The sequence below is a fragment of the Chionomys nivalis genome, chromosome 7 (genome assembly GCF_950005125.1).
Source record: "Chionomys nivalis chromosome 7, mChiNiv1.1, whole genome shotgun sequence".
NCBI classification, from domain to species: Eukaryota; Metazoa; Chordata; class Mammalia; order Rodentia; family Cricetidae; genus Chionomys; species Chionomys nivalis.
In genome coordinates, this window is record NC_080092.1 from 64,532,381 (window position 1) to 64,547,884 (window position 15,504).

A 15,504-nucleotide genomic window follows, 5' to 3' on the forward strand; every position below is an offset into this window, starting at 1 on the left:
CATGGGCATGTATGTTTATGGTGTGTGCATCCATGTGTGTATGCACACTCATGTATGAGCACACACTGTGTGTGTGTGTGTGTGTGTGTGTGTGTGTGTGTGTGTGTGCTCTAAGCCATGGGGTTAGGAATCTCTAAGCCACTGGAGATGCAGTGCAAAGGAGGCTAAGAGAGAAGTAGGAGGTTGCTGCCCAGTGTCTGTCTTGATGGCTCTCTACCTTATGCATTAAGGCAGGGTCTCTTATTTGAACACAGAGCTCACTAGATTTACTTGTGGGATTATGCTAGATTTACTCTAGGCAGCCTTCTTCCTCTGAGGAACCCCTATATTCATCTCCCAATATGCAAAATGGTAGACAAAGCCTGTGCCCGCCCAGCATTTCCATGGGTGCTAGAGCTCTGAACTCTGGTCCTTTTGCTTGCTTAGCAAGCACTTTTACCCACTGAGCCATCTCCCCAGCTCCTAACACTGGGAGTCTCCGAGGCTGAGCTGGGGAGGGATAAGACATCAACATCTAAGCCCCCTGTTCTGCACGGTGTCTTCTCTGAACCCCAGCACCTGAGCCAGGAGGTCTGACAGCACCAACGAGAGGAACTTCCCAGAATCCTCTTCTTGGAGAGTTGAGGCTCCTTTTCCTATGCAAGCCCCTTCCCTCCCAGTAATGCTTATATATATAACACGAGCCCCACTTGCCCACGATGACCACAATGTGACCCTGGTCCTGGAATGTCCCACACAATAGGGACGACAGGAGGAGCACTTTGCCTCTGTCAGCGGCCGGTTGGTTACAAGGTACCCTACAAACACAGTCAGCAGAATCAGCTGTTTTCAGCCTTGCCCCTCTCTGCCTTTACAATCACACACCAGCATGCAGCCAGGGGTTGTCATGGCTTTGTCTCCCTTATGCATGCTTAATCGACAATTAAGCTGGGGCTTTGAACCAGCCTGGCTGCTGCTGCCGGGCCTTCATCTTTCCAGTGGGTGTCACAGGGGCAACCTTTGTCTCTTCTTCTTGGGGGCCTAAAGTTACTGTAGCAGGCTGCAGGCAGCTATTTATCTTCAGACTGGAAGGCCTTTATCTGTCACCCTCCCCATTCCAGCTCTGGCCAGCAGGAGCTGTCCCTGGTTATAGGGCCCCGTGACAACCTATTCTGGGGCCATTGAGCGGAGCCGGAGTGATGGCCTCTACCTCCATTCTGGAGCTGAATCAAGGAAAAGGCCCCCAAAAGGTCAGAGGGCAGGGCTGTGGCAAGAGAAAGGAACTGGTTGGAGACTGGTGCTTGTATTGATTGGCTCAGAGGAGGAAGTTGTGGGATAGGAGCTGGGCTAGCCTTGGCCCAGGACTGGTATCGGTAGCCTGATCTGGGTGGTTCTGTTCATTGGACACCTTGCTCTAGTCTAAGTCCCCTGGCTGCCTCCCCCAAGGAGGCAAGGGAGGGACACACAGTCCCCGTCAGCCTTGGCTCTCCCACACACGTCCTCTCTCTTAAATGATCTTTTCAGGAGGAAATGAGTGCTTGTTCTTCAGCAAAGTCAGTGAGTCAGAGAAGGGAGAAGACGCCTCCCTAGGATAAGTGTTGGGCCTCTGGGCCACAGCCTAAAAGGACATATTGTTTCCATGGCTGCTGTCTTCTCTTGTCTTTGACCTCTACCCAGTTCTTCCCCAGCCCAGCAGACCAGACTTCCCTGGCAGGTGTCAGAACTTGAAAACACAGAGTCCTGCCCCTTGCTCCCCACTTAGCTTCCCATGGCAACTTCCTCAGTGGCTCCTGGAATCCAACCCCAAGCTTGAACAAAGCAGATCCATTCCTGGTCAAGCTATCCAGGGATAGCTACACTTTTCCATGGCACAAAACTATACTGTACCCAGGGAGACTGCAGACATACCCAGGAACAAGACAGACTGAAGATGAGAAATGATGAACATTCTGTGCTGGTTCAGCACTTGTTTGGTACCAAGCCCTGGACTGGCACCTGTGTGCTTCATGTCATTTAACCTTCCTCCAAACCTAGGAAGATTTGTGCTGTCTATTGATATCCACATTGTCAACTAAGCAAAGGTAAAATGTTTAGAATGCAATTTGCCCAAGTTCATAGAGTTAGTCAGCAGTGGGACAGGAACAGGTTTCGACCTGTAATACCCTGTCCATCTGTCTTTATTTGTTCTATGCACACACTAAAATCCTTTAAACATGAAAGATAACACACACACAGAGGAGAGAGAGTCCCTTCTTCTATACTTCTGCACACACACACACACACAAACACACACACGTGTGTGTGCATGTATGTGCACGTGCAGAGAGAAAGGGAGAGCCTCTTCTATACTTCTGTGCGCGTGCACACACACACCAACACACATGTATGTGTGCATGTATGTGCACATGCAGAGAGAAACAGAGAGAAAGGGAGAGCCTCTTCTATACTTCTGTGCACGCGCACACACACCAACACAAACACACACGTATGTGTGCATGTATGTGCACATGCAGAGAGAAACAGAAACAGAGAGAAAGGGAGAGCCTCTTCTATACTTCTGTGGTTCCCGTCTGAATGACTGAGGTGAGGTAAGAAGACTCAGAGCCTCGCTAGTTCACTGTTTCTCCCCCAGCTGCTGCCCCTGAACAAGGTGAATTCTGTGGAAAGAAACAAAGACCTCTCTTTCTCAAGCCCATCCCTCTCTGTATGGGGATTTGAACTGCCCTTGCATTCGGCCCTGTCTGGGGCACTAAAAACTTTAACAACTTAATGGGGGCCTGTGAGACAGGGTAGGCACCTCAGCTCACCTCTGGGAATTCCACCCCCCTCCCTGGGCAGCAGACAAGAGGAGGGGGTTTATGAGAGCAGCTGTAAAAACTATTCATCTCAGCAGCAAAGGTTCCCAGAGTGAATGAGCCAGCCCTATTGTCCCTTAGTGGGAGAGACAGAATCGCCTGGAATCCTGGCTTGCTCTAGCGGTTCTGAGGTGTACAGGGCTCTAAAGTTCTACTACTTGGAGACTTAATCTGACTGTCATTTGATCTCCTGAATTTGAAGGTCATTTTATCTCCTGAATTTAAAGGTCGTTTTATCTTGTGGGTAACACCCTATCAACTCCCACTAGATTGGGGAAGACAATTAGGATATTAATGAGATTAAGAGGCCTAGTCTTAAAGGCCTTCTGCTGTCAGCACCTTAGGGGGCCAGTTCTGGTCTGCATACAAAGACACAGGGCAGGGCCCTGGTGGGCTCTGGCCTCAGTACAAAGAGACCCACAGCTGACAATGAACTATCACCTGAGGCAGCCCATTGGCTATGTCTAATCCCTCTGAAGGATCTTTAGAGGATTCGAGGACTCCTTGCTACCACCCTCCCCTCCCCCCTTCCACCCCATCCCTTCTAAAGAGGAAGGAAGCTGCCAGGAAGCATGGAGTCCAGCCTGCCGCTTATGGGAGAAGTGCTCTTGGAATCTGTTTGTAAAATGTTTGATGGGAAGTAGCAGAAACTTGGAGAGGGTGAAGTATTAGAGGCACAGTGAAAGGCAGAGATCTGGGCAAGGGCCTTTGAAGCCACCCACTTAATAGAAGGCGCAAGAGCTGGCCTGATGCCTCTACCCACTTTTCAACAGGAAGTGAAAACACAAATGCGGAAGCCAGGGGGAAGCATGTGTGTGTGTGCGCGTGTGCATGCACACTAATCCACACCCATAATATGCATACATACATGTGAACATATATGTGTTTATTTTACATATAATATTTATGTCATTTATTAGTATAATATAATCTATCTTTAAAATAAAGTCAAATGAAGCATTCATTCTTAATTACCCTGGACTGTTATAGGTCCTCTAGAACACAGTCAGGCAACTTTTTCAGTAAAGATCCAAAGTAAATAGTTTTGGCTTCTCAAGCTATATGGTCATAGTCACAGCCATTGAACCCTACCTGTGGAGCACAAAAGCAGCCATAGGCTGTGTGTAAGTGTGTGGTTGTCCCTCCAACACAGCCTTATGGGACCTGAAGTTTGGATTAATGTTATTTTTACATATCATGGCATATTCTCCTTTGGATTTTTTCCAACTTTTTAAAAATATAAAAACCAGGGCCGGGGAGTTGGCTCAGTGGTTAAGAGTGAGGACCTCAGTTAAGTTCCCAGTACTCATGTCAGGCAGCTCGTGGCCACTTGTAGTCCCAGATCCAGGGGCATCCAACAGTTCTGGCCTCTGTGGGCAGGTTCACAAACTCACACACATAATTTTAAAAAATATATGTATACACATACATATACATACATATATGCATATATACATACATACACATATGTGTGTACACACACATGCATATCATTCTTGGTTCACACATCATATGAAAGCAGGCTGCTTGGGTCGGCAAAACTCTCCAACACCTCCCAGCCCTGTTGTGTTAGATTCTCTAGGGAACTAGCCAGGCTTCAGTAGTTACTAAAACTTTCCAGGTGAGCCCAATGTGCCACCAAGAGTTGAGACCCGACTCTAAAGCGTCTCTGTATTAAAGAGCATGTCCATTACCTGGGACGTGTCAAATGCATATTTTGATTAGGGGTCGGGGATAGAAGGGGGGAACCTGTGTTTCTGTATTTTGGTGCTGGCAAAGGGGATGGCTCAGGGAGCTCACTGTCAGCAGTGAACATCTTGGAGCAGCTCCTATAGCAGCTGATGTCCCTCTGTCCCCCAGCCTTCCTTTGACTGACCACTGCCAATCCTGTTTAATAAGGCTTTACCCGTTCTTCTAAATTCAGTGGGCATGACAACAGAGCCATGGGTCGTGGAAGAGAGCTAAACTCCAACCTTGTTGTAGTCATTGATTTCTGTGTGACCCTGGGCAGGCTCCTGGAATCTGAGCCTCAGCTTCTCAGTGTACAGTAGGCACACCACCCACAGAAGCTGGAGGGGGAAATGGTACAATGCTTGTGTATATAGGGAAAGCATCCGGACGTGGCAGGCTCTCATAAATGGTGGCTGTTGTTCTTCCCCACAGAAGCTCACTTCTGTTGTTTGTTATTTGGAAGAGGGGTTGTTTGCTGTTACTATTTGGGAGGGGTCCCCTTATTTCCCTATCTCTAATGGAGTCTTGTTCAATCCTGATTTTTAGAGAATTGGAGTATTTCCAACTAGAATCTCATCTTGGTGTCTAAACTAGACTCAGGCTGGCTTCCTGTCACATAGTGGATGTAGGGCAATTTCTCATCTTCCCTAGGACTGCTTGGGGACATCTATTCAGTGTCATTTAGTGCCAGTGAGAAGCAATCGTGATAAGCATGGACTGATGATGGGACTCAGGACCACACACTAGGTCAGGGGCGGCAGATGACCACACGTTTCCTGTACCTAGTAGGGCATTTTTCTCCTTTAATGAAAGAAGGTGTGAGTACCCTACTTGTATGCATTACTAGTATGTAATTAGACTGTGAAAGCTGCCAACTAGCGGGAGGATGGTGCTTTCCTGAGGGAGGCCGCCACTGAGCAGCCTGCTGTCCTGTCATGACCTGGCAGTGTCTTTTCAAAGAAGTTCCTTGGGCTTCTTTGGCCCAGTCGGGACCCTAATACCTGCATAGGGCTGTCGTGAGGCTTCAAAGTGATAACACATACTCCAGGTCATCTTACTGCTGGATGGGGAAGATCGGGGCTCTTGTAGAGCTCCTCAGCTGACCAAGGAAGGGCTCTAGGTCTCTAGGGTTCTTAATAAGGCCGTGGCTTTGCAGTTTCTAAGAACTTTGGTCATCATTTGAGACATCCAGAACCATGAAACTGAAACACTGGCAAAATCTGGGGTTCTCAGATCTCCTTCCTAGAGCACATCAGAGTAATCTGGGGAGCTCACGAAACGTAGACACGGTAGGTTGCCCACACCCCTATAGGATCAAATTTGCTTGGGTGCAGTAGTACTTGGGTGTAGAGCATTGTGACATGTCCCAGGACACTTGGATACACCGCCAGGGGTTGGCCATAACTTGACCAGGCAGAACAGGAGCTTTCTGAAGGATTGGCAATGATACAGTGGTTCTTTGCTCAGCTGGAAGAGGAGAGGCAGCTGGGTCAGGAGCCCTCTACTTAGATTTAGGAAGCGCTAACAAACAGGAGTGAGGTTGAGAAAAAAAAAATCACTAAACTTATTGAGGATTCTGACCTGTGTTTGCTTGGAGACTGTGTGCTGCGTCCAGCCTTGAGGCCCCGGATTCTGCTGTCTGAGGTGCAGAGAGGCTTGCCATAGTGGAGCTTTCTTTTCATCATCTGTCTGCCTCCCTCTTTTTTTCCTCTCCCTCACTCCATCCCTGTGTCAGGAACTCTGTGCTGCTAGAAGCCTTCCACCTTTATTAGGGACCATTAGGGCTTTACGACATCAGCAGATTGGGTGGGGCCAGTCACAATAAACAGATTTATACTGGGTATAAACAGGACACCTATAACTGCCAGAGGTTAACACTTCCGGGGCCTTTGAGTGGCAGACTGTATGCCCGTGCCTTGGAACCTGGTCCATGGATGCCTCTTCTTGGTCCACCTCTGTTGGACTCTGATGCCCTGACACCTCTCCAAACAACCCCTGCAGTTTGCACAGTGGGTTTTGCTGAGCTCTAGGTGTTTTATGGATTGAAACAGAACTGTGCAGCCTATCTTCTTTGTTATGTAGAATTCTACTCCATGGCTCAACATCCCTTCCTGTCATAGAAAAACACAAAAGGCTTTTCCTTGTTCCTATAGTGAGGGGAGGCCTGAGGGGTAGAGCCAGCCCTGAGCTGAGCCCTCCCTAAGCCCCTGTTGGATTCTTCAGTGTCTCTCCTGCTAGGTCTGGCACCATGGTAGCCACTCTACTTAATGGTGGGATAAATGTATCTGTTATTCAGAGATTCCTGAACAAATGCTTAACGCATAAATGTTCCACATTGTAAGTTAGTTAAGTCCAGTTTATAGTTAAACTGACCATAACATTCATTTTTCTATGGCAACTGTAAATATTATTTAAAGTGAGCTTCTTCCCTTTTCAGGAAAAAAAATTGTCCTAATGCACCATCTCTTATCTAAAGTTTACAGTTCACAAAATAGTGCCAACATTCAGTGCTCCCAGAAACTTCTCAAAGAGCACAGCCTGGCTTTCTCTCTAACGTTCTCCGAGCTTGGTTTCTACTGTTTTAGACCACTCACTTAGTTTAGTTGTACTAGTTAGTTTCCTGGTCTACTGACTTAGACCTTTTAATCATCTTTTACTAACCAATATTCCTTGGACAAGGAAAGTGTGAGACTGGGTCTTTCTGAGTTTCCACTGGGTAGCCTGAGACCTAGACTCTGTACATCTGAGCTGCCTCAAGAGACAGAAGAAAGTCTGCCAGGCTCTGAGCAGCTGCCAGTTCTCTGATGATGCTCCCCAAGGGCTCACCTGGTGCTCCTCTTCTAGCAGGCTAGAAGCCAGTCATCTTCCTCCTCCAAAGTCTCAGTGTCTGATACCTGGTGCTTGCTGGGTGATCAGCATCGATCTGCCATGCTGCTGCTGCTGATAATAGTGATGATGATGATGGTGATGATGCTGATGGAGCTGTCCAAGTGATAGTGATGAAGAGGCTGGGGTTTGACCAGGCAAACCTCCACTAAGGAGGCAGCTCTAACACTTGTCAGGCCTTAAAGGATCTTGTCCCTGGATATTCCCTCCCAGTGGGGGGAACTGCTTATGAAGAGGTCACAGTGGAAAAACCTCCCTTTTCTAAGGCAACTTTATTAGCCCTTCAGTCACAATACAGATGTCCATTTATAGGTCCTTACTTTGTGTGGACACCCAGTGGCTCAGTCCTCTGATGACTTTATAGCCTTCCTCACGTTGCCCAGCCCGCTAGGAGCATCACCATTCTCCCTGTCAGTCAAACCTGGGAGCCTTTGTTGCAGCCATATCACCCCTGCCTGCAAAGGCAGCTTCTCAGAAAAGACAGTGACCCCAGGAGCCAGACTGCAGCAGGACACTGTCTGCCCCCAAGGGCATTAGACTAAAGATGCCCATCATTAACCCTTCGTAGGTTTTTACCTTCGTTTCTTTTTTTTAAAAGGGTGTTTAAATTACTCACTTTGCCACAGTAAGTGCCCATTAACCGATCCTTTTCCTAACCACAAAAACAAACCCAGGGCACCACAAATGGGTTTCTAACTTGGTAAGTATAAATTTAGGCATCTCACAACTCTGCAAGGCCTGCGAATGAATCTTCCTTGCCAAGCAATAAGATGACCTGGGTATGAGTTATCACGTTTAAAGCCCACTATATTAACATGAGCACTTGCTCTCGTCCCCTTAGAACAGATGTTATCCCTGGGCTGCAAGACTAGAGAATGACACACACACCCCCCCACACACACACAGCATCCATTTCAGCCCAAAATAAAGCACAAGGTGAGATCTCAGGCACAGAAGGCAGCCTGCCGCATCCCACATACCCCTCCACACCCCTCTCTGATGCCTTCTGATATGAAATTGCTCAAATCTCTCAGTAATGTTTCCTCTATTTTAATTGTGTCTTAGTTTCTTCTTCCCTTTCCTTTTCTGTCCTTTATCAATATTTCTCTCCTCACAAAGAAAAGTAGGAGACTCAGTTGATACACATATACTGCGGTGGCTTCTCATGGAGCCCTCTGTCAGGTCGTTCTTTCTTATTGACTCATTCCACAAATCCTGGCCCAGGCCAGGTGCCATATAGAAGTTACTGAGGAGACCGGGTGGGGAGGGGCAGGACAGATGGATGACATGGACAGACCAAATGCCGACAGCCTACCCTCAGGGTACATACATTCTCATGAGAGATGCAACCGAGAAACACGAACTCCTTGTGGGTCATGATAAAGTGGCTCAGTATTGGGGACCTATTTGGGGATTCGAAGGAAGAGGAAAGGGGGTTAGCTGCAGAACGGGAGACTAGCTGGGTGACCACCTCAGAACTTCTGTGGCCCACTGAGTCCCATGTACATCTGTGGCCCACTGAGAAGCCTGGAATAAAACCGTCTCCTGGGTGAGGCCTGTGGCAGTTCTCCAGCGTCAAGGAGGCTCTTTCGGCTGTGGCCTTGGACTCCAGGCTGAAGTCATCTTGCAAAGCACCTGATGTTTGCTTGCAGAAACCAGCTCTCTGGCAAGGACATGAGGACGCACCTGCTAAGGCCAGCCCCATGGAAGGAAGGACATAGGCTGCCTGACCCTCCTCTCACCTCGCCTGTAGGTTACGTCTGAAGGCACCATGCACATTCTTGGCTACTTTTCTTTCTTTCTTTCTTTCTTTCTTCCTTCCTTCCTTCCTTCCTTCCTTCCTTCCTTCCTTCCTTTCTTTCTTTCTTTCTTTCTTTCTTTCCCCGCTTGCATTTACTTTGATTTTTTTTTTTAAATAAGAAAACTACTTTGTGGGCTTCCCTGAAGTATCATTCAATGTTTTACCCTTGAGTCAAGAATGTTTGCCATCCTCACAGGCCTGTGTTTTTCATGCCATGAACGGGGCTCCTACTTGAGGCCTTTAGGGTCTAGAACAGAGCCCACCCTAGGGTCTGAATTGAATTCATTTTCCGTGAGTTTTCTCTTCGTAGGCTTTCAAATTTTCAATCTCCTAAACTCTGTACAAACCCAGGTCTTTATTAGGGAGAAAAAGTATTCAGAACAGCAAAAGATCGGTGCTGTCTGTGGAGAAACTGAGATAGCAATGCTAATTCATTTGAAAGCTTTGGTGTCTGGAGTTCCCCCCCTCCCCACTTCAAGCCAAGGAGTTGTTCCCATTCTTTTAATGACAAAAGAGTATCTGAGAAATTCACCAGACTGCCCGCCTCTCTGCCTCTGTCCTCAAGGAAAATGAATGGTGTCAGGTGGGGGCGGGTATGAGGACACAGGACTGGGCCACGGAAGACTAGTATAGCACTTCCTTTCCCCCTTCCCAGTACAAGGCTGGGGCTTCATAAGAAACACAGTTTGGTCTGTGCATGATTTGCAGGTATAATGGCTTCATTTGGGGAGAACTTGCTTCCTCCCATGTTCCCTCCTACCCCAGTGTAAATATCTAGTTTTCAGACCCAATGGGTTTGGGCTGTGCTCTGCATGAGGTTAGGAACACAGAGGAAGAATGTGTGTGACAGAGCCCTGGCCAGTTGAGTAATGTTTACTCTGTTGGTGGCTGGGGCACTCACTCGAGCTGGCACAGGGCCACCAACTGGAGGAACATTCCTGCATTATCAGGAATAGGAGCTGGCTTCAAAACGAAGTGTCAAGGGTGAAGGCATCCCACCAGGTGCTGGGGACAGCTTACAGCAAAGGGAGCCCCCAGGCTCCAGTGCCAAGGGCCATGTGAGGGACAATCTGAGCCCCTATTACCCAAGAGTCCCCACTCTCTATCTCCTGATACATGAGCAATTCCAGACATGACTTCCTGGTTGACATTGCTCTTTGGTTTGTTTTGTCTCCCAGTGAAGCCCAGTGCTTCTCTTAAATTATTTTATTAATCCGCCATCTGTCACCAGAGGAAGGAAATCTATATGTCCATTTTACAAAGGAAAAAATTTAAAAAAGAAAAAAAGCCTAAAAAGTTGATTGATTCAAAACATAATGGAGCTAAAGGGGAGAAAGACAGAGTTCTCAATGTCTAGAGACTAGTATTTTATTCATTTCCAGAATTGAAATCTTTGCTGTTTTTTGAGGGTCTCGAAGAGGTGGGCTACATAGCCAGGGATCTACAAGCTATAGGTGGGAGCTCTGAAACAGATTTCAGACACACCTCTGTAGTTAGGCACACCCTGAACAGCTCTCTGAACACACAACGCACAGCTGGCCCTGTATAAACCAACACAGGTGTCTAAAAACAACACACGAAGCTAGGTTGCACAAGAACCATTACAGGACGAATGGGAAAAATCACACCGTCGGTGGCACATTTAAAAAGATAAGCCTTCCATCAAAACATTAGCAGTTTTACAGCTGCTAGATGGTTAACGGAACACGAATGCCGTCCAAGAATAAATGTGGCACTTGAGCTTGGAAGGGTCCTGAAGTTTGTCTAAGGAAGCAGCTGTCGGAAGGGTTGCAGGTCATTGTCATGAAGTGGTGGACAGAGGACTGTCCGCAGGTGGGAGAAACTATGGTTCCTGATGGGCATAGATGTGGCTTATAGCACTTGAGTGACCAAGGTGGCTGGCAGCTGTTCAAGGGGGCATGTGTGCATGCACAGGGCTGCTTATTATATTCCGCGTGGCCCCATTTAGCTTTGTACCAATTCCTGAATTCGTCTGGTGCCTCTCAGCTGTGAAATTTGTGTGCCTTTCCAGCGATCACCTAGCAATAGACGTGGAACAGATTTACACTATCAATATAGAACTCACCCTACTTTCTCTTTCCGCTTGTCCCTTGATCTGGGGCATGGGTCCTTAAAGCAGCTGAGGTCTCGTTCCTTCATTCTGTAAATAGGCACAATGCCAGGTACTCTGCTAGCCCAGAGAAGCAACAATGAGTACGGCATCTCTTCCTTCAAGAGGGAGAGAAAAGGAAACAGATTGGAGTACTGATGTCAAACCTCTAGATCATCAGTTCTGGGTCATGACCCCTTTGGGGGCCAAATGACGCTTTCACAAAGGTCGCGTATCAGATATCCTGCATATTATTGTGATTTATAACAGTAGCAAAATTACAGTTATGAAGTAGCAACAAAAATAATTTCATGGCTGGGAGGACTCACCCCAACATGAAGAAATCTATTAAAGGGTCACAGCATTAGGAAGGTTGAGAACCACTGCCCTCGAGCCTTGGAAGAACATCTTCCCAGAGATGCTACAGGAAAAAGAACCATCCAAACAGAGGGAACAGCATAGGCAAGGCCCAGAGGGGACCACATGGAGTGCGGTGAGGAATGATGTATTTCAGATAAGGCAGAACGCAGATGCAAGGCCCCCCTCAGAAAGCATCAAGGGGTCATCAGAAGTTTCTGAGCAGAGAGGCTAGAGAGGCAACTTGGTCCATGAAGAACTTGCCATGCAAGCATGAGGACCTGAGTTGGATCCCCAGTTACATTCCCTGACCCTGTGCAAAAGCTGAGCATGGCGATACAGGCTTATAATCCCAGTGCTAGGGAAGCAGAGACACCCAGATTCCTGGGGTTTGCTGGCTGACTGTCCCAGCATTCCTGATGGGATCCAGGCTAGAGAGAGACCTTCTCAAAACAAAGATAACACAGTGATACCTGAGAGCAAATACTCAAGGTTACTCAAGGTTGTCCTCTGGCTTCCACCTGCTTGCGCATGGCACGTGTACAGGAAAAACATCTCAAGGTACAGCTGGATGAAGAGGCATATACATCTTCATGATTTGACACTTCTAGTCAGTCTTGCTGAGTCGAAACCTGTCTGTTTCCTAGGTTGTTGGGAATTCAGCAATAACCCAAGGGAACAGTGGCATCCAGGACCCTGGGGAGGTCTCTAGATTGCACTAAGATACCTTGGCTGTTGGATCGACTGTCTGTGGCTCATAGGGTCCATGATGGGGACAGGACTAATTAGTGATGGAGGATATGTGGCCATGATCTGCCACAGCCATTTCTCCTATGGGTTTTTTGTGACAGTTAACCAGGTGTCTTCAGTAAATCAAAGTTAACCCAGAGGCTTTGTCTAGTACATCCATGAATTCACTGCGTTCTTTGCCAGGGACCTAACGGAGGACATTGTTAACAGTATGGAAATGGAGCCCAGGGAAAGCACACAACCTCCCTTATTTACATGGCTATGGCCTGGTTAAATCAGGATTTAAGCCCAGGCCACCTAGCTCCAGAGCCTATACACTTTGGGTTTTTTGTTTGTTTGTTTGTTTGCTTGCTTGCTTGTTTGTTTGGTTTGGTTTGGTTTTTTGTTTTTGTTTTTTTAAGACAGGGCTTCTCTGTGTCACAGTCCTAGCTGTCCTGGAACTAGCTCTTGTAGACCAGGCTGGCCTCGAACTCACAGAGATCCGCCTGCCTCTGCCTCCCGAGTGCTGGGATTAAAGGCGTGCGCCACCGCCGCCCGGTACCTATACACTTTGCGTTCAAGCGTCCTTCCAAATTTATGAAATAGATGAAGACTAGGACTCTTTTCTTTTCCTCTGATAAGAACATCTCTTCCTGGTATGTGGTCTATGTACCATTGTATGATATCTGTCCATCCCTGGCCCTTCCCCCGGGAGTTAACTCCAGTGACTGTCATGTCTATGAGAGGAGCATCAGTGGGAAAGGGATACAGATGGCCCCAGAGCTGACAAGCCTCCTGCCTGATCCCCTCCATGCTGCACTGACAACAGTCCCCTTCCATAGCCCACCACCACCCGCTTCTACCAGTAGAGAGATGGTAAAGCTGTGATCTAACTCCCAGCCAAAAATCTTAAAGGGGAAGTTTGGAGAGCTAGAGATCTTAAAGGGGAGACGCATCTGTGCTTAGAACAGCGGCTACAACACAATAAAGTTCTTTGGGGAAGGTAAAAGCCTGTGAGCTGCAGTCACCCTGGTCTGTGCTGTCTAGCCTCTAAGAAGAGGCTCTGGGCTCTTAGTATGACCCCTTGTCAAGGCTTTTGCTTCCCATGGATATCCTTAGTTAATTATTTTTAAATAAATAATTGGGCAGCCTGTGGTAGGGGAGAAGCCTCCCTGTGACCCATATTTGATCATCAGAGGGCTGGCCCTTTTCCTTCAGCCAAATTAAATAGGCTAAGTCCAGGGACTGTTTGACTTGAGACCCAATCGATGATGGGGACAAGCTGGGAGGTGAGCACACACCCGACTCCCAGCGTTATCGCTGCTCTCTCGGGAGCAGGGCATCTTGGGGAGGTAAATAGCTGGTCAGGGAGTCAAAACATACAGGTGAGACAGGAGTGCAGTCCAGATGTTTCAGGAGGAAAGAGTCTGCAGAGCGGCAGCCAGGCCTCCTGCCAAGCAGCTTCCTGGGCAATGCATTAATCAGTCTGCCAAAGCAGGAGCCGCTAGAAGCTGCTCTCTACCAGAACATTCCATCCGTGCTTGGAATCTGACCTTAGGAGTCCTAGAATTCAACTATCCGACTACCAGCTCACCCCACCAGGCATCTTCAACCTCAGTTTTAAGGTGTTTGGCATCATGCTGGCAACTGGAGAGAGGTTGTCTTCAATCCTCCAATAGCCCTGGTGAAGACACATTCTCTCTGTTTCATGAGAGGAGGCAGAGGTGCAGGGCCCAGCCAGGAATTAAACCTCCACGTGTCTGTTTATAAACCCTGAAGTTTTCCCGCTGCCCCTTCTTGCTAGAAAACATCCTTGTATTGACTGGGACTCTGTCCCACCCTCACTGGTTGATCTGCCTCCACCTTCAGAGAGACTGATGCCTCAGGAGGTTCAACTCGCTCTCTCCTGCTTTTCATCCCTCCCTCCTCCAACAGAAGTTGACTGAATGACCCACCAAGTGCTAAAACACAGGGACTATAACAAAGAACGAAAACAAATGGGTCAAAGTGACCTCTCCTGGGCTGGAGAGATGGCTCAGACATTGCAGGCTAAGGCTCATGACCAAAATGACAAACCATCCTCCCTTCGGAGATCTAACATTCCACAGTCAAAGCAGAGGCCATACCACCTTACCACAGAGGAAGATAGCTGATTGTTCTTGTGAGTGGTCGGGGAGAAGAAATCAATTTTGTTTCCTTGTCGCCCACCATTGGAAACAAAGAGCACCAAGTCAGTGTTGAAGGCCACACACACACACACACACACACACTAATGTTTCCTGTTGGGTTTACGTTGTTTTTTGCAGGAGTGCGCTACAGCCAGCAGGGAAACAATGAGGTCACTTCCTCTTCAACCATCAGTCACCATGGCAACAGTGCCATGGTGACCAGCCAGTCGGTTTTACAGCAAGTCTCCCCCGGCAGCCTGGACCCAGGCCACAGTCTCCTCTCACCTGATGGTAAAATGGTGAGTACACCTGGGCCATTGTAGTGCCAGAGCCGATAAGATAAGAGGCAAAACAAATACAACTTCTCACAAGGCCTGCCTTAAACAATGAACCATTGTAGCCCCACAGGGGAAAACGGGGGCTGTCCAGAGGAGGAACGGAAAGGTAGACTGGCGACCCAGCCTTTGGCGGGTATAAGAGGTGTTCAGTTTGAACCCAGCCAATAAATCTGACAGAGCTCTGCTCTCATTTTATTGATTGAATGCCTCATAAAGGAGCGAGCCGGGTGGGACACTGTTTATTTTGGGGCTGCCAATGACATTTGTGTTGATAAAATGTTCATTCATCCTTCCCTCCAAGGCCTCCAAAACCAGACTTCTTTTTTAAACCCCGAGAGCACCTCACTTTGAAACAAGCCCCCAGACTCCTTCCGCAACTCCTTTGGTTCTGATGAGGGCAGAATCGGGTTGTAGTGGATGGCAAGAGATGGGAGAAATTTCCTGAACCGAGCAAGAGGAAGGACATGATGGCAGGTGCGGGGGGTGGGTGGTGGCTCTGAAGGTACAATGACCTATTTTGAAATCTCAGCTCTGGCACTTCGTCATGGCG

General features: G+C 48.0%; 1 protein-coding gene across 4 annotated transcripts in view; it reads left to right on the plus strand.

Annotated features, from left to right (window-relative positions):
* The window catches only part of Hnf1b (HNF1 homeobox B), a 52,415-nt gene that overhangs the window by 17,084 nt on the left and 19,827 nt on the right, over positions 1–15,504 (plus strand). For all 4 annotated transcript variants that reach the window (XM_057774931.1, XM_057774932.1, XM_057774933.1 and 1 more), the window contains exon 5: positions 14,755–14,915. In XM_057774931.1, coding sequence (XP_057630914.1) covers positions 14,755–14,915 — 161 coding nt within the window. The remainder of the gene's footprint in view (positions 1–14,754; positions 14,916–15,504) is intronic.